At 33.4% G+C, this 18,280-nt stretch overlaps 3 protein-coding genes and 2 long non-coding RNA genes across 5 annotated transcripts; 2 read left to right on the top strand and 3 right to left on the bottom strand.

The window, feature by feature from the left end:
• Positions 1–6,765: 6,765 nt before the first annotated feature.
• On the bottom strand, positions 6,766–7,690 carry LOC147525597 (uncharacterized). Its single transcript, XR_015198292.1, has 2 exons — positions 7,462–7,690; positions 6,766–7,241 (listed from the first exon to the last, which is right to left on the bottom strand). It is a non-coding gene; the product is annotated as an uncharacterized LOC147525597 (long non-coding RNA).
• Positions 7,691–7,837: 147 nt separating this feature from the next.
• On the bottom strand, positions 7,838–8,693 carry LOC147525596 (uncharacterized). The gene is made up of 3 exons (XR_015198286.1): positions 8,577–8,693; positions 8,398–8,492; positions 7,838–8,330 (listed from the first exon to the last, which is right to left on the bottom strand). It is a non-coding gene; the product is annotated as an uncharacterized LOC147525596 (long non-coding RNA).
• A 2,718-nt stretch (positions 8,694–11,411) lies between these two features.
• Positions 11,412–13,129, top strand: LOC147525595 (uncharacterized). The gene is made up of 4 exons (XM_086580022.1): positions 11,412–12,096; positions 12,197–12,205; positions 12,289–12,594; positions 12,864–13,129. Exons 1-4 carry the CDS (start codon positions 11,412–11,414, stop codon positions 13,127–13,129), a joined length of 1,266 nt encoding a protein of 421 aa, XP_086436148.1.
• Positions 12,155–17,557, bottom strand: LOC147525593 (non-specific lipid transfer protein GPI-anchored 1-like). The gene is made up of 5 exons (XM_086565394.1): positions 17,181–17,557; positions 16,932–17,027; positions 16,432–16,864; positions 16,130–16,186; positions 12,155–12,707 (listed from the first exon to the last, which is right to left on the bottom strand). Exons 1-3 carry the CDS (start codon positions 17,257–17,259, stop codon positions 16,788–16,790), a joined length of 252 nt encoding a protein of 83 aa, XP_086421520.1. The 5' UTR covers positions 17,260–17,557; the 3' UTR covers positions 12,155–12,707; positions 16,130–16,186; positions 16,432–16,787.
• LOC147525594 (uncharacterized) lies at positions 13,526–14,963 on the top strand. Its single transcript, XM_086580010.1, has 2 exons — positions 13,526–13,720; positions 13,818–14,963. The coding sequence occupies exons 1-2, from the start codon at positions 13,526–13,528 to the stop codon at positions 14,961–14,963; spliced, it is 1,341 nt and encodes a 446-aa protein (XP_086436136.1).
• Positions 17,558–18,280: the final 723 nt, after the last annotated feature.

Genomic DNA, 18,280 nt, shown 5'->3' with positions numbered 1-18,280 from the left:
GATATGCAAAGCAGTAATACCAAGTTCCTGGAACAAAAAAAAAAAAAAGGCTAGTGTCATACGAGCCAATAACAAGCCACCATCATTAAAAGCTGATACATATATTCCGGTCTAGACTATCCTACGACATCACTAAAAACTCTATGAACTTATCAAAATTTAATCTTCATATAATTATGTGTGAACTAGTGTTACCCCCCACTAGATGGGAAATTAGGGTTTCCCCCCTAAATACACACAAAAAAAATTTGTTCAACCCAATTTGAATTTTTTTTTTTTTTTTTTGTATTGGGGTGTGTAATAATATTGGTTAACCCTATAATTATTTATTTCATACTTAATCAAACATGAAAACCTCAACTTTGGCAGAATCCTTTGCAATATTTTTCTTGATCTTAATTTCTTAACAAATTACAACCTTTCCTATGAAGACAGATGCACCATATCTATTGAAAATCAGTACTTTTTTTTAAATCAACAAAACACTAATGACAATGTTGCACAGTCAAAACACTAATAATTGCGAACTAATTGAATCATTAGATTGATCTAGGTACACCCTTGTATCAGCTTTTTGGGATTAGTCTGGCCTATAAAACATGATATTTTTTGCTTAAAAAACAACATTTTCATAACTTCGGCACTGATTTTGGCCTGAGCACTAATGGTGATATGTCGCAGACTTTACTAAGGGAATTTCATTTTCAATAGTAAAATAAAATGAAATGAAATGAAATATATATAAAACTATTTATCAAAAATAGAAGATGTTTCAAATGATAACTGTACTCATCTAGATCATGTCATTTATATGTATATTAAGTCAGTACTCAAGATTTCAAAGTGTCTTCCCATATTTGACAAATAAAATGCAAGTGCGCAGTCAATCTTACCAATAAATTGAGGTGAAGAATATCATGAAAATAAAAAAGGCCTTCAAATTCAACTGCAATCAGAACCTGCACTGATCTAAGAACAAAAATTTGACATATCGCATTGCTAATGAATACCGCATTGGACTTTAAAAAAAAATGAAAGGCATACGAATAACATAAATTGTAGTGAAATCTCTGGATCATCCACACATATTACACAATAATGACATATTTGATATTTGGCAAGTATCAAGTATATACAAATGTAAAGGGAAACATATTGGGGTATTGGGTACATATATGAGAGAGCTTACCCTTCTCTACCATGTATGAAAATAACAACTATGCATGTTTTGAAATTCACTTGAGAACAACCATCATGATAAGTCATCTAATTAAGTTCAACAAATTGAAAAAACCTCATATTTCTACTACAGATTGGTAGTATGTGTCAATGATAACGGAAACCTTAAAAAGATGAGACTGTCAAAACAATGCCTACAAAAAAGTTAGATGCATATTCTAGGGATCTCAATACATTGTACCACGTACACATCAAATACACTACCAAAGAGATTCTAGGGATCCTATATATGCATTCACTCATTCACTAATCAATTAGGAAAACTACTTACATGATAGAGTATGACCTAGGCACGGTTGTCAACTGACTAAATTAGCTAACAGTGTGATGATCTCCAAAATTAGATGGGATATTGCAAAAAACTACCAATGCAGTACCACCCTTAATACTCTATGATGATATGTAAACTTATACCTAATGGTATTATAAGAAAATAGGAACCGACCAATTCATCTCCTACTCCTTGCTATTATTAATAGATATTTCAATAACGAGAACCCCTTTGAAAGTGTTTGCACCAAAACAATAGATATCACATCAAATCAATTCAAGGAGCCTTGTGAAGAAAGGCAAAAAAAGGAGAAGAATACAATAAGCGAAACACTTTTTAAATAAAAAAATGTTGAAAACATAAAATGAAAGAAAAATTTGTTGGATAGGTGTTGGTAAATGCATGCATGCAGATAATACCTTGTAATTTATAAATAATAATAATAATAACATAATAATAATAAGATGGTATATGCACTCCCAACGCAATGATAAAAACTCAAATATCCTAACAATGCAACACAAATATCCTAATATAGTAGCCAATTGTTGGTAACTTATGCAGCAAAATCTAAATAATTTCATGGCATCCAACCATTATAAATTCAACATTTCATTGTGTCACTTAGTAAATGAAAAAAAAAATCAAAGAATAATAAAAGTGATGTTGTCCTAATGTAAAATTCCATGTTTTGTCAAAAATTCAGGGTGTTCGTCATCACACCATCATCTTCATGTCTTCCATAAACCTGAACATCCAATACAGACACGAAGGTTGTTGATGTTAACTGGAAATGCAATTGTTGAGAAATCAACATTGATTATGTATGTTACCATGATCAATAAATGGGTTTGTGTTGCTAACTTGACTATGCATTGTCTCTAATGAATTCAAAAAAGTCGTCCCAATCCAAAATTGGGCGAACTGCAGAGTGAACAATATAGGGAACATTGAATTTCAAATGCAGGAATAACACTAACAATATAATAGCAGAATAAGACCTCCTCTCCGCTCCGTTATACTTAATGTTTGGTATGCCAATAAAAGTACTTGGACTACTTCCAAGCTTTGAAACACTACTTTTCGTGAACTACCAATCAATAACCCTATCGCGTGCCCACTAACACTAACGTGGAAATTGTAGACATAATAGTATTGTAGTAGAAATATATTTAATCTTGAACTCGACGCGCCAATCTGACCTTCGGTGGATGATTCGATTGTTGTTTAACATTTGGATTTTTGGGAATCTAAAAAACTCGGGGCAATTCAACACGCTCGGATTCAGGTTCTTCTAACAAATGAAGGCCTAATTATGGATCATATTTTGGGTTTCTATATCTAAACTATTTTATAGAATAAGACATATTTTGATTCTTTGTATGCAAATTTACAATATCCTACATTAAGCTATGTATCTAAATTCCACTCAAGTAAACTATCGGGAGTCCATCAATTGGCACTGTTAAGCTTTCCAGCGGCATTTCAAAACTATCAACATTATAGACTACTCCATTCTAGATTCGACAAAATCTTTGATAATACCTCAACTGCCAATTTAATCAACCCTAATTTCATCAAAACAAACTAACAAAAACATGCACATGCATAAAAAGAAAAAATGGGACATACCCAGCAGAGTATTTTTAGAAAGGCGAGTTCTCCAAAAAGACTGATCCATTGGTGTATGTGTGCAAAGCTTGATGACTTAAAGACATATATAGCTTAAATGATAGAAAGAATTAAACAAAGTATCAAAACCCATGCTATTAAAATCCGCAAATACCAAAATCGTACCCAAGTTATTTCGCCAAATAATTTGACTATTTCAAAGCAAGTAATTTGATCATAAATCGTTGTTTTTAAAAATCATATTGGTTTTTTTTTTTTTTTTTTTTTTTTTTTTTTTTTTCTGAGTATATACTTGTTATATCTAAAATTACTTGCTATGATCTTTTGGTGGAATAAATCAGATTTTTTTTTTAACTATATAAAAAATTGTTGTTTCAAATACTCTTCTCCATGCGTATGCACTAAATCAGACTATTTGAAAATAGATAATATCTTGAAGGTAGGGTTTCAACCTAGAATAAATGATAACATAATTGAAATTTGCCACCATCTTCACCCAAATCGTTTCACATCAAATAAGCACAATAGCATAAAGACAAATAATCTAATTTCAAAATATAAAAGAAATTGAATTCATTCAATTGATTTTGCAACAAAGAGAGTTTTTTTTTCAATAGTTCAATAAAAAACAATGTAGCCAAAAGGTGTGGAGAGATTGATAGCTACCTGGGAAGGAAGAGTTGATGGTTTTACACTTCACACCTTTTGGTTACATTTTGTTTTTAAACTTTGAATTTGTTTAATGTTCAGAGAGAAAAAGAGTTTTTGGGTATGTTAATAATATATGTAAAGCATGGTTTTTGGGAAGAGAAAGCGATTAGGCTTATTAAAGTCTGTCTTAAATTTGGCATTTACAGTGCATACAATTCAAATGATGGTGTGGATTTGGTATTTTAATTCACTAACACATAAAATGACCAATTACTCCCATTTAAAGTGTTAAGCAATGCTTTAATTTAAGGACAATATGGGTACCAAGAATTTACAAAAACATAAAAAGACCAAGTAGTCATTCTTAATAGTATTTGAGTGTTTTGATTCAATTATTCATTCAGGGTATTATGCGTAAGAAAAATACCCAGACGAATTTAAGAGGCTAGGTTAAATATAGTAGCTACTAATAGAGGTAGAGATATATATTAATTCAACATAAATTATACAATCTGGTCGGTTTACACTATAAACCGAAGTCATAACTAAACCACTCGGTTTTTTAATTTAAAAACTGAAAACTAAACCAAAACTTCTGTGACCAGTCAAAACAATGATTTGGTTTGGTTTCACGATTTCATTTTTTTTTTTGTGAACAACCCTACTAACTACTATCAATCATGTTATATCTTGTCATTTTCATTCCAAAGTCACGTCCTATCCAACTAGAAATATTATTCAGACTTATATTTAATTATTTATATTCTATATATAATTTCACTTTTGGCTTCATTGGAGGATAAAACACTATCATCTAATTATTTGTGTAGGACAAAATTGTAATTTGCACACATCAATTTCCTAGAGTGCTTTTCATAAAATTGTAATTTTTAAGTTATTCACCTCATGGACCAAAATATTGCCGATATATCCGATATATCGTCGATATATATCGGTATTTTGGTACACCGATATCGATATTTCCGACATATATCCACCGAATATAGAACTCTTTTTTTTTCCGATATATATCGGAATTTCCGATATAAAACTTTATATCGCCGATATAATCGATATATATCGATTGACTTTTTGACCATTCTTTAATATAAATCCGATATTTCCAATATATTTTCGATATATTTCCGATATTTCCGATATATCTGATATTTCCGATATTTTAAATAGTTTGGACTGATCACCAAAAAAATAGATATATCCGATATATATCGGTTTTTTTGGGTACACCGATATATTCATTGATATCGATATTTTGGGCCTTGATTCACCTTAGGACAATAATATATTTGAATTTCTTCATTAATAGACAGTGAGGTCCACTTCTCTTAATTTCTTAAAACTTGTATCCCTTCTATAAAAGGTGATTTTTTTTTGCAATGTGATCTATCTCCATTCTCCAGGGGTAGCCTTGAGATTGTGATGGTTATAGGCACACTTTGATATATGGCCCTAAGTAAAAATGAAATATAGCTAGCAAAACATGTTACTAATTAAGGATTTTTTTGCTACTGTTTTTGTTAAATACATACGTTCAATAGTCATTTACACACAAATAGTAGTGTGATCCTCTAGTTGTAATGTTGAAGTCCTAACTCCTATCCCGTCCAAGTTCCACCCTCCATAGTCTCTGTTTTGATCCAAATTATCTGAAATTTGTGCAGAAACTTGGCCCAAAACTTATAAAGTCATACTGCACCTCAACTGAGTGGGGTCTTTTCTAGTTTTCTATGGTTTATGACTCCGGGGCCCTAGGCTACCTAGACCACCTTACCTCGAGAAGCGACTTTGTATATCTCAAAGTAATTCTCCCAGCTTCATTAATAAGTGAACCTCAAAGAGTTTAAGTCGATGGATTTTTCCTATTTTTGAGCAATACCACTAGTCCACAGTCCACTACACATCTAAGTCAACTAAGATTGACTATTATCTCAATGTTCAAATATTCAGGAAATGACTAAGTGTCATTTCACAACAATAAAGTCCCATGACTTCTTCAAAAATCAAATTAGACTTGAACATATCCAAGGACATATTATCATTTCATGAAGTAATGTCAAATTTCATATCGATTCTCGACACAATTGTACTTTTTTATATTTATTTATTATTATTATTATTATTTTCTTGAACTATTTTATCTGTGTCGAAAGCTGAGTTGTTTCTCATTTTTTTTAATTAAATATATTATAAATTAATTCTTATTTATGTTGATTTGATGTGAAAAAGAAAACACGACTACCCTATCATTTAGTAGTAGATTAATTATATAGTTTCAAATAAAATTAGTCATCCTCTTGTATCCCAAAAATTAGTCATCCAAAGTTTTGAATTTCTTGGGGCGCTCCAAAACTAGGTCTAGCTCCAATCGTTTTGGAGGTATCCCAAAAATTAGTCATCCAAAGTTTTGAATTTCTTGGGGCGCTCCAAAACTAGGTCTAGCTCCAATCGTCTTGGAGGGGTACAAACCAGTGTAAAACACGTTAAGCAAAGGACAAAGGGCAAAGGTAGAAAGATGAGGAGTTGCACGATAGGGACATAATGAGCCTATTAGCGCCAAGTGGTTGTAGGATAGTAGTTGCCCCATTACCCGCATGCGTATCGAAGTAAAGTTTTGTCCAAAATTTTATTGTGATTAAATCGTAGTGATGTTTGGACTATATATAAAACGTAACTACAAAGAAGATGTTTTTATGATTGGATGCGGTAGCCCCACGAATTTCACGAGAAAATCTCCGCTCCTTAAATTGAAAAGCTTCACTATGCCCATTGCCCAATATGCAAAATGCAATTCAAACAAAATATTTAAAGTAAAATTACCAGTCAATTCTTTCCTCTGTTACTACGGATGCGTCACTTAGGAAGTTTACATTTAGGAGCTAGTAATCTAAATCTATTATTGCACAGTGGACGAAAATGCTCATATGTGTTTTCAGGAGGCCACGTCAGCAGTATTTTCAAGTTGGTACACAAAATTAATTACAAATCAGGACAGTATTTTGATTTATTACAAATTGATCCTTGCTCTGAATTTCATTGGACGCAGGATGTTGTCGAGATTGTTTGGATGTTCTTGAGATACATATATTAAGAACAAACCAATTAGACGCCAATCACAATTTTGATTCGTGATAGAACTACGGAACATTAAAACAGATAAATTGATTCTAAAACAGAAACCCTTCGACCTAATAAACTATGAATCCTAATAAAACAAAAACCTTCCGACCCTAACAATCAAACTTCCTAAATACCAACTTCAAGGACTTCAAACTTTAAGAACCCTCAACTCTTCAAACTTGAAAAGGCCTTAAACTCTTAGACTTAAAGAACTCTTTGAAAGAGCCTCCTGCGTCTATCATCAAACTTGAAGCTTCAATTAGTTAATCAACAACTTCAATTACTCCTTCAGAGGTAAGGTACTTTATTCCTATTGAAAAATAATACAGAAAAAATAGTTAAATTTACTAATTGACAGGTACAACATAGTTAGATTTACTAATTGACAAAAATAGTTAAATTTACTAATTGACAGGTACAACATAGTTAGATTTACTAATTGACAGGTACAACAGTATGCTTATTTTATTTATTTTCGACATTCTTTCATTCTTTTTGCAATATCTATTTGACAGCTACATAAAACTTACCTTTATAATGAATTCCATGATTGTTCTTTTCCACAAGCAACATAGTTCCATAAACTCTTGCACATAGGCAAAAAAAATAAAAAATAAAATCACCATTGTCGTGTTGTACTCTGATTAAGTTAGGTGGGTTGGGTTGGGAATAACTCTTCCTAGAAAAATAACCAAAAAGAAAATACAGAAGAAGAACCCCAGACAGAAGACGAAGAATTGGAACAAAAAAACACTGAAAAAAAAAAAGAAGAAGAAGAAGAAGAAAAGAAGAATAACAGAAGAATAAGAAGAAATATTGAGGGTATGTTGGAAAATAACGGAACAAAAAAACACTGGAAAAAAAATAAGAAGAAGAAGAAAAAAAGAAGAAAAGAAAAATAAGAAGAATAAGAGGAAATAGTGAGGGTAGTGATAAAATGTTGGAACCAACCTTTACTTTCAAGATGTTGGAAAATAACAATGATGATGTTGATTGTTGATTGTTGTTTATTGCTTCAGCTTCCCTTTCAACTTCAATGACTTCAAACTCTTTAACAGTCTCCAGACATATGTACTAAGTGATTCAACTTGCTTTTTCTGCCCGGATTCTCTAGCAACAACCAATGATAAAGCATTTTCCTTCTGCTGAATAATTACTTTAAGCCTTTTCATTTCTTTATTTGCTCCCACCAAATCTTCTATGTTCAGCTTAAGTGTCTTCTCTAATTTGGCTATTTTGTCCTCATATAAATGTGTTTGCCCCAATGTCTCCTCAAACTTACTCTTATCACATAAACTAATTTCTCCTGCTGAATTGCTTGGTCTTTAAACGAGCTCAAATCCTAATAAATTTGATCAGCATGCTCCTTCTCTTCCAGCAAAGCTGATATCTTCCAAAGCTGATAAATAATAGTAGTTATTACCAAACAAAACCAAAAGACTGAAGACAGATAATACAATACGTACTTGAACAATCACTAATGTTTGCTTTACCAAGTTACAATTAGTAGAATTTGTGAAGATGCCCATGTCAGGGGAATTGGGAGCTAGGTTTAGAAGCTCTGTAAAAACAAGAAGAAGAACAGAAGTTAGAATGTGTAGTTACGCACAATACGTACTTGAACAATCACTAATGTTTGCTTTACCAAGTTACAATTAGTAGAATTTGTGAAGATGCCCATGTCAGGGGAATTGGGAGCTAGGTTTAGAAGCTCTGTAAAAACAAGAAGAAGAATAGAAGTTAGAATGTGTAGTTACGCAACAACAACAATAAGAGTAGTTAATAGCTGAAACTTTCCTAAAGTCATAGTGGTTATTACCAAGCAAAACCAAAAGACTGAAGAGATAATGCAATACGTACTTGGACAATCATTGATGTTTGCATTAACCAAGTTACAAGAAGTAGGAAGTTGAAGGAGCTTAGCTTCCTGAAGGCCCATCTGCTTGAACGAACTGGCTCCATCATAAGCCTAATGGATTATAAAGCACAGACAAACTAGATTTTTGTCCTTTATATATTTCACAGTAGTGCAACACTCTTTTTCTCCTCAAAAGCACATGCAAATCAACAAAATAAACCTATCAATACCTCCTCCTGAGGCGAAGGCATAGACTTATCAGGTTGCTCGGGAAAGTCTCCATCAGCCTGTCTTTCTTCCTTGCCACCCACCATGCCTATTAAAACCTTATTGGGATACTTTCCAATATAACACCTGCATTAGCATAAACACTGATTCAATGAGCTCTTCTTTTATGTCGAGTTATATCTAGAAAGTTGAGTTGAGTGCAGTTCAGATGATATCGTGGGAATGAATATATAGCAACCATATGCATCGCATAAAAAAGGGAATCAGAGGTAATTAAGAGTACAAAAAAAAAGTATTTCCCTTTCATAAACTAGATGCATTAACCCAAGGAAAGGAAAATAGCGAGCCAGAGAAGACCCGTGAAAGTTTCAAGAGACACCATGAAATCTACATAGGTTCAATACTTCACTCAAATATGACGATCACACAAGGAATATAGACATGAAGAGGTAATGCGGTAGAGATGCACAACCTAATTAACAGTTCCAGTCACTCCAAGGGGATCAACAACATTAAAGACCTAGGAAAGAGTCGAGATATGAGTTGGGTGGTATGGTCTGTTGAATATTAAATGTATACCCGCTGTAATTCTTTCTATGTACAAGCAATGATCCATTCCTCAGAAATAGGATGCAAATGTTTTAATATAGGTGTTGAAAAAGTCCCCATTCAACCAGATTATGTTTCCTAATGCAGGCATATCTCAAAAGACTGAAGACAGATAATACAATACGTACTTGAACAATCACTAATGTTTGCTTTAACCAAGTTACAATTAGTAGAATTTGTGAAGATGCCCATGTCAGGGGAATTGGGAGCTAGGTTTAGAAGCTCTGTAAAAACAAGAAGAAGAATAGAAGTTAGAATGTGTAGTTACGCAACAACAACAAGAATAAGAGTAGTTAACAGCTGAAACTTTCCTAAAGTCATAGTGGTTATTACCAAGCAAAACCAAAAGACTGAAGACAGATAATACAATGCATTACTTGGACAATCACCGATGTTTGCATTAACTAAGTTTCAAAAAAGTTAGGAAGTTGAAGGAGCTTAGCTTCTCGAAGGCCCATCTGCTTGAACGAACTAGCTCCATCATGAGCCTAATGGATTATCAAGCATAGACAAACTGGATTTTTGTCCTTTATATCTTTCACAGTAGTGCAACACTCACCTATTTTGGAAAACTCACTTTTGCAATCGCTCATTCTTGAAGGTGAAGCATAGAATACTCATCTTGACCCATGCATATAACAAAAAAGGAAAATAGCACTGACGTATTTTTTTCTATAGTCTCTGGAGGGATTAATAAGTTAGAAAATGCTAGGATTGCTCACTATAACAGATGGAGAATTTTAGCATGAACAAGAAATAATGCTAGATTTTTTTACGAAACCATTATTGTTAAATTATTATGTATTTCCAATAAAAACTAATCTAAATCATTTTCTATTAGTTGATTCACACTTTTTTTATTATCTTGAAACCTATTTCTCACCAACATATACTTTTTTTTGTGATGGTAGCACAATGTATGGTCAGCGAGAGACTGACACAACCGACAGACATAGAGATGACGTTCTACAAAAGCTAATAAAAAATGTTTATTGTGGAGGTAAGATCAAGTTTTAACTTTCTGTGGTTTTTTCTTTCAACACTTTTTCTTTTTCACATATTTGACGACACTTTTTTTTCCCACATATCTGACGTATTTTTTTCTATACAGTCCCTGGAGAGATTAATAAGTTAGAAAATGCTAGGATTGCTCGCTATAACAGATGGAGAATTTTGGCACGAAAAAGAAATAACGGTAGATTTTTTTACATAACCATTATTGTTAAATTTTTATGTATTTCCAATAAAAACTAATCTAAATCATTTTCTATTAGTTGATTCAATGCATCATAAAAGGATATCTACATCTAAAAGTACAACCGCTACGCGTAGACAAGAAGAGATCCGAAAGCATAGAAACATTGATAAAGAGCTAAATGCATATATTGATAGTAGAGGTAACAATATTATAAGCTAATTGTGAAACCTTTTCTATATTGGTATATATCTGTTAAACTTTTAATATTAAATATTTTAAAGTTTACTATTTTTTTTTAGGTGTGCATAACTTTGGACCACCTACTAGAGAGTGTTCTTACTGTGGAGCAATTGTGTGGGAGGGTGAAAGAAATAATAAGGGAAAATCAGCTTTTCCAACATTTTCCATTTGTTGTCAGAATGGAAAAGTTCAGCTACCACTTTTGGAGAAGGTGCCTACATTTTTAAGACAACTTATGGACTTACAAGGAGGAAGGAGATCTTCACATTTTCAAAGGTGTATACGAACGTACAACTGCATGTTCCAATTGACTTCTGCAGGTGGAGAGATAGACAAAACATTAAACAATGGTGGGGGGGCCTTATGCCTTCAGAATTAGCGGCCAGAATCATCATAAAATTGGTTCACTTCTACCAATTGAAAACCACCCACCTAAGTTTGCTCAATTATATATCTATGACACTGAGAATGAAAGATGCAATAGAATGAAAGCTATACCTCCAGACGAGGAAAGTGCAGATCCAACAATTGTTGATGGGTTAATACAGATGTTTGATAAATACAATAAAGTTGTACAATCATTTAGAATGGCAAGAGACAGATTTAAAGAGGATGATATAGTACCAGTTCGTCTAAGACTTATTAATAATCGACAAAGTGATGGCAGACAATATAATTTGCCTACTTTAACTGAAGTAGCGGCTTTGATTATGGGAGATGGATTTGATGTTACTGATTATAGAGATATAATTGTTGAAACACAAGGTGGTGGACTTGAAAGAATAAATGAGTTACATCCCAAATTTATGGCCTTGCAGTATCCTATATTATTCCCACGTGGTGAAGATGGCTATAGACCTGGGATCCTATATAGGAGTAAAAGTCAGAGTGAAACTGAAGGGAATACAAGGAATACGGATACTAAAACAAGGAATATGGTTACCATGAGGGAATATTATGCATTCAGACTACACAAAAGAATTAAAGAAGGTCCTACATTATGGATTGGGGCGTCTTCGTCTATCGTTCATCGTAGACGGTTATACAAGTATGGAAGATCAGCGTCTACATTGGTACCGTATGAACCAAGCAACAATCATATCTGAATTGTACATCAATTTGATATATGCAGTAACAGCAGGTATTATAGTAAGAACAAATAAATAGCATTTACCTTAATTTAAAACATTATAAAATTTTACCTAACTTCACTTTGAATTGCAGGTGATACGTCAGCAGCATCAATTGGGAAACGTTTGATCCTTCCATCATCGTTTACAGGAGGTCCCAGATACATGGTGCAGACATATCAGGATGCCATTGCCATTTGTAGATGGGCTGGGCCACCTAATCTTTTTATAATAGTCACTTGCAATCCCAATTGGGATGAAATTAAAAGCTTTCTAGAACTAAACCCTGGCCTAAATCCGCATGACGTTCCAGACGTTGGTTGTAGAGCATTCAAGTTAAAATTGGAATGTATAATGAAAAAATTGCGCAAGGGAGAACATTTTGGTAGAGTAATTGCAGGTATGTAACCAAACACTGTAATCATAGTAATGTCTAAGAAAGTGTACCTGTTTAGATCAACTCATATTACTTGGATAGATTCTATATAAAATGTTTTGAAAGTCAGCGTAGTCCTGAACAAAAAAGTAATCATGAATGATATGTTTATAAAAAAAATTCAATGTTTATTACTATAGACCTTATAAATATTGCATAACAAATTCCATGTTTTTGTTTTTGCTACATAACCATTGTTTACTAACAAATTCTATGTTTTATTCTTTTGTTAGTATTGTATGTCATAGAATTTCAAAAGAGAGGATTGCCACATGCCCACATTTTGCTTTTTCTACATCCGGATGACAAGCCAAAAAACGGAACAGATATAGACAAACTAATATCAGCAGAATTGCCAGACAAAGAAGCAGACCTCTTGCTATATGAAACTATAGTCCGTACAATGATTCATGGACCGTGTGGAAACAAGAAAAGGGGTTCTTCGTGCATGAATGATAAGAAAAAATGTTCAAGACATTATCCAAAGGTTTTGCAGTGAAACAACATTTGATGAAAAAGGTTTTGCTGTGTATCGAAGGAGAAACAACAAGCGAACTGCCATGGTAGGTGATAAAAACTCTGTTGAAATCGACAATGGATGGGTTTTTCCTTACAACCCAGCGCTTAGCAAAGAATTTCAGTGCCACATCAACGTTGAATGTTGCAACCGCACACGAATGGTTAAATATCTGTTTAGGTATATATCAAAAGGACAAGATAGGGCTACAGGCATCATTGAAGAAAATTTGAAATATGATGAGGATAAAAGAAAAACTATTCATGAAGTTGATGAAATCAAGCACTATCTAGATTTGTCGTTATGTAATGCGGTTCAGAAGGAAGCTGGAGAATCTTCAAATTTGACATTCAATTCCGATATCCATCTGTTGAAAGGATGCGTTTCCATCTTGAGAATGATCAAAATATTATATTTCATGATAATGAAGATACCTTTGAAATTGTTGAAAAAGACAAATCAAAGAGGACTATGTTCACAGAGTGGATGCGCACTAATCAAGTTAATGAGAAAGGAAGACATTTGACGTATGTTGACTTTACATTATTATTTGTGTGGCACAAAGATGATAAGGTTTGTACAAAACTGTTTTCTAGCTTCTAAAATAGTTTTTTTTTATATTTGAACTATATTTTAGGCCTGATTTATTACAATCTGTTACTTTCTACAGGTCTGGACAGAAAGAGAACAGGGACTAAAAATTGGTAGAATATATTATGCACATCCAACACAAGGTGAAAATTTTTACATGCGTATGCTTCTAAATATAGTCAAGGGTGCCAAAAGTTTTGTAGACATTAGAACAATGAATGGTAAAACTCATCCAGATTACAAATCAGCATGTAGTGCACTAGGCCTACTACAAGATGACGGTGAATGGCATAAAGCAATTCAAGATGCAGAAAAGTGGTCTAATAGTAACTCATTGCGACAATTGTTTGTGACGCTTCTATTATTTTGTGAGGTATCAGATTCGGTTGAATTGTGGAATAAGAATTGGGACCTACTTTCAGACAATATACTTGGATTACAGCAAGTAAAACAAGGTAATGATAACCTTACCTTATCTCAAGAAGAGCTAAAAAATTTTACACTTTGTGAAGTTGAGATTCTAATGAATGAAAACGGTCGAACTCTAAAAGAATTTAGTTTTGATATTCCAAAACCAAATGCACTTGAGAACAGACTGATACAAGAGGAGTTAAATTATGATTGTGCTACTCTCTCCACACAATTTGAGCAGCTTCATCTTGGATTGAATGTTGAACAAAGAGAAGTTTTTAATGTTGTCATGAATGCAGTTCAGGAAAATACTGGAGGTCTTTACTTTGTATATGGAAGTGGTGGTACAGGAAAGACTTATCTATGGAATACACTAATTGCAAGGCTGCGATCACAGAGGAAGATAGTACTTGATGTGGCTTCATCAGGTGTAGCAGCACTTCTTTTACCAGGTGGACGGACTGCTCACTCAAGGTTTAAAATTCCAATTGAACAAGACCACTTCAGCACTTGCAATATTAGTAGAAACACCCACTTGACATATTTGATTCAGAAAACTGATCTAATCATATTGGATGAAGCACCAATGAGTAAAAAAAATGACTTTGAAGCTGTTGATGCCACTTTCAGAGACATAATGTCAGAGACTAATATAAGATTAAAGGACAAACCATTTGGAGGGAAAACAATGGTTTTTGGAGGTGACTTCAGACAAACATTGGCTGTTGTAGAGAAAGGATTAAGAGAAACAATTGTATCTACTTCAATTAACAGTATTTATGGCGCCACTTCAGGATTTCTCGACTTACCATAAATATGCGTTTGCGAAACAAAGAATCTAGCAAATCAGATGCTGAATTCAACAAATGGATACTAGATATTGGTGATGGGAAACTTCCAAGTCGATCATTGTGTGAAGGTGAAGAACCTAACTGGGTGAAAATCCCAAAATACCTTATAATTCATTCAGCAGGAGACGGTATAAATGAAATTGTGGAAACTATCTACACATATTTTTCCAAAAAATATTCTAAAGCTTGCTACTTGAGAGCTAGGTGCATTCTAACTCCTACAAATGAATCAGTTGACGAAATAAATTCATATGTTCTCTCTTTTGTTCCCGGCGAAATACATGAGTTCTTAAGTGCAGACACGTTATGTGTAGCAAATGATGGGATTGGAAATTAACACATTTTGTATCCGACTGAATTCCTAAACACTTTACAACTGGATGGTATGGCCAATCATTCTTTACAACTAAAAGAAGGTGCTCCTATAATGCTTCTCAGAAACATAAACCAAAGCAAGGGACTATGCAATGGAACAAGACTTATTATCACTACATTGTCAGATATTGTGCTTGAAGCTATGATCATTACTGGAAGTAACATAGGAGATCGACACACCATCCCTCGAATTGTGATGAAGTCTGATAAAAAAAAATGGCCTTTTTATTATGATGCGGCGTACAAGATCTAATAAAGCTTTGTTATTGCATGACAATTAACAAAAGCCAGGGACAGACGCTGACAAGTGTTGGAGTTTACCTAAGAAATCAGGTATTCTCACATGGACAACTATATGTGGCTGTTTCACGTGTAACTTCATGTGAAGGACTAAAGATATTATTAGACAGTAGAGACGGTGATTTGTACGAGCATACAAAAAACATAGTCTATCTAGAAGTATTCAACAATCTCCCATGACAAAGAGAAACAGGTAAACAATACAAACATAAAAGTTTTTAGCGTATATTTACAACTACGTACATGGATATAAATGACAAAAAATTTCTACATGCAAGTGCCTTCATGGATTTCAGGGCGAAGATGTTACCTATAGCATGCGGTCGTCAAGAATATATGAAGCACAGTTCTTATTTATTTGTTTTTAACGGTACAACAATATACTTATTTTATTTATTTTCAATATTCTTTCATTCTTTTTGCAATGTCTATTTGACAGGTACATAAAACTAACCTTTATAATGAATTCCATGATTGTTCTTTTCCACCAGCAACATAGTTCCATAAACGCCTGCACATTGCACAAAAAAAAAAAAAAAAAAATCACCATTGTTGTGTTGTACTTTGATTAAGTTAAGTGGGTTGGGTTGGGAATAACCCTTCCTAGAAAAATAACCAAAAAGAAAATACATAAGAAGAACCCCAGACAGAAGACGAAGAATTGGAACAAAAAACACTGAAAAAAAAAAATAAGAAGAAGAAGAAAAGAATAATAAGAAGAAATAGTGAGGGTAGTGATAAAATGTTGGAACCAACCTTTACTTTCAAGATGTTGGAAAATAACAATGATGATGCTGATTGTTGATTGTTGTTTATTGATTCAGCTTCCCTTTCAACTTCAATGACTTCAAACTCTTTAACAGTCTCCAGACATATGTACTAAGTGATTCAACTTGCTTTTTCTGCCCAGATTCTCTAGCAACAACCAATGATAAAGCGTTTTCCTTCTGCTGAATAATTACTTGAAGCATTTTCATTTCTTTATTTGCTCCCTCCAATTCTTCTATGTTCAGCTTAAGTGTCTTCTCTAATTTGGCTATTTTGTCCTCATATAAATGTGTTTGCCCCAATGTCTCCTCAAACTTACTCTTTATCACAGAAACTAATTTCTCCTACTGAATTGCTTGGTCTTTAAACGAGCTCAAATCCTGATAAATTTGATCAGCACGCTCCTTCTCTTCCAGCAAAGCTGATAAATAATTGTAATTATTACCAAGCAAAACCAAAATACTGAAGACAGATAATACAGTACGTACTTGAACAATCATTGATGTTTGCTTTAACCAAGTTACAATTAGTAGAATTTGTGAAGATGCCCATGTCAGGGGAATTGGGAGCTAGGTTTAGAAGCTCTGTAAAAACAAGAAGAAGAACAGAAGTTAGAATGTGTAGTATTGCCAACAACAACAACAATAAGAGTAGTTAACAGCGGAAACTTTCCTAAAGTCATAGTGGTTATTACCAAGCAAAACCAAAAGACTGAAGACAGATAATACAATACGTACTTGGACAATCACTGATGTTTGCATTAACCAAGTTACAAGCAGTAGGAAGTTGAAGGAGCTTAGCTTCCTGAAGGTCCATCTGCTTGAACGAACTGGCTCCATCATGAGCCTAATGGATTATCAAGCACAGACAAACTGGATTTTTGTCATTTATATCTTTCACAGTAGTGCAACACTCTTTAGTAGGTGAATTTGCCTTCCCTGTAGCATAGCTTAAACAGTCACCTATTTTGGAAAACTCACTTTTGCACTGTTCTGTTACTGAAGGTGAAGCACAGAATACTACTGACCAATGCATATAATAAAAGGAAAATAGCACTAACGTATTTTTTTCTATAGTCTCTGGAGAGATTAATAAGTTAGAAAATGCTAGGACACGTGTTTCTATTCTATTCTATTTCAAATAATCCTTTGGACCAAGGCCTAAAGCCCAAATTCATAAAGGACCATAATATGGACCTTAACTCTAATATAATTCATTCATGGATGAAACAATCCCAGCTATGGGCTGGGCTAAACAAAAAGTTTACCTAAGACTTTACACCGTATAAAACACTAAAGAGTCCCAGCCACCTAAATTTATTATTTGAATAAACCATGATTTGGATCCAATCCTATAACCAATAAAGAAGTACACTAAAACAATAACTTTACACCTTATAAAACACTCAAAGTAGCAATTATAAATATATCTATCAATCTTCATAATCGAGCAAAGAAAACAAAAATCTCACCTCAATACAACATCTTGGCCTCCATCAAGGTAATAGTCAATTCATATATTTTATTTATTTTTTAGAAAAAAAAATTTATTGATTCAACTACATATGCAATGGTTATGTAAATCTGTATAGAATAATTTATTTATACCTTCACTATAACTATTGACGTGTTTCCAATATTCTAATCTTTTATATAATTTGTGACAAGGTTACTGTTCCGGCCCCACAAATGTGGCCCAATATAAGCCCAACTATAAACAAGCCCACGCTCTGAGCCCATGCTCAGAGCCCAACTATAAACAAGCCCACACTCAGAGCCCAACTATAAACAAGCCCACGCTCAGAGCCCATGCTCAGAGCCCAACTATAAACAAGCCC

This window comes from Coptis chinensis, chromosome 1 (genome assembly GCF_015680905.1).
Source record: "Coptis chinensis isolate HL-2020 chromosome 1, ASM1568090v1, whole genome shotgun sequence".
NCBI lineage: Eukaryota > Viridiplantae > Streptophyta > Magnoliopsida > Ranunculales > Ranunculaceae > Coptis > Coptis chinensis.
This window is presented reverse-complemented; position numbering and strand designations above follow the sequence as displayed.

Excerpts from the sequence above, each read along its gene's own strand:
- LOC147525593 (XM_086565394.1), bottom strand. The coding sequence starts at position 17,259 with ATGGACCTTCAGGAAGCTAAGCTCCTTCAACTTCCTACTGCTTGTAAC. Across the intron at positions 17,028-17,180 it reads AAACATCAGTGATTGTCCAA|AGCTTCTAAACCTAGCTCCC; the intron begins GTACGTATTGTA and ends TTGTTTTTACAG. Across the intron at positions 16,865-16,931 it reads AAACATCAATGATTGTTCAA|CTTTGCTGGAAGAGAAGGAG; the intron begins GTACGTACTGTA and ends ATTATTTATCAG.
- LOC147525595 (XM_086580022.1), top strand. The coding sequence starts at position 11,412 with ATGGTGGGGGGGCCTTATGCCTTCAGAATTAGCGGCCAGAATCATCAT. Across the intron at positions 12,595-12,863 it reads TTTTGGTAGAGTAATTGCAG|TATTGTATGTCATAGAATTT; the intron begins GTATGTAACCAA and ends TTCTTTTGTTAG.
- LOC147525594 (XM_086580010.1), top strand. The coding sequence starts at position 13,526 with ATGCGTTTCCATCTTGAGAATGATCAAAATATTATATTTCATGATAAT. Across the intron at positions 13,721-13,817 it reads TGTGGCACAAAGATGATAAG|GTCTGGACAGAAAGAGAACA; the intron begins GTTTGTACAAAA and ends TACTTTCTACAG.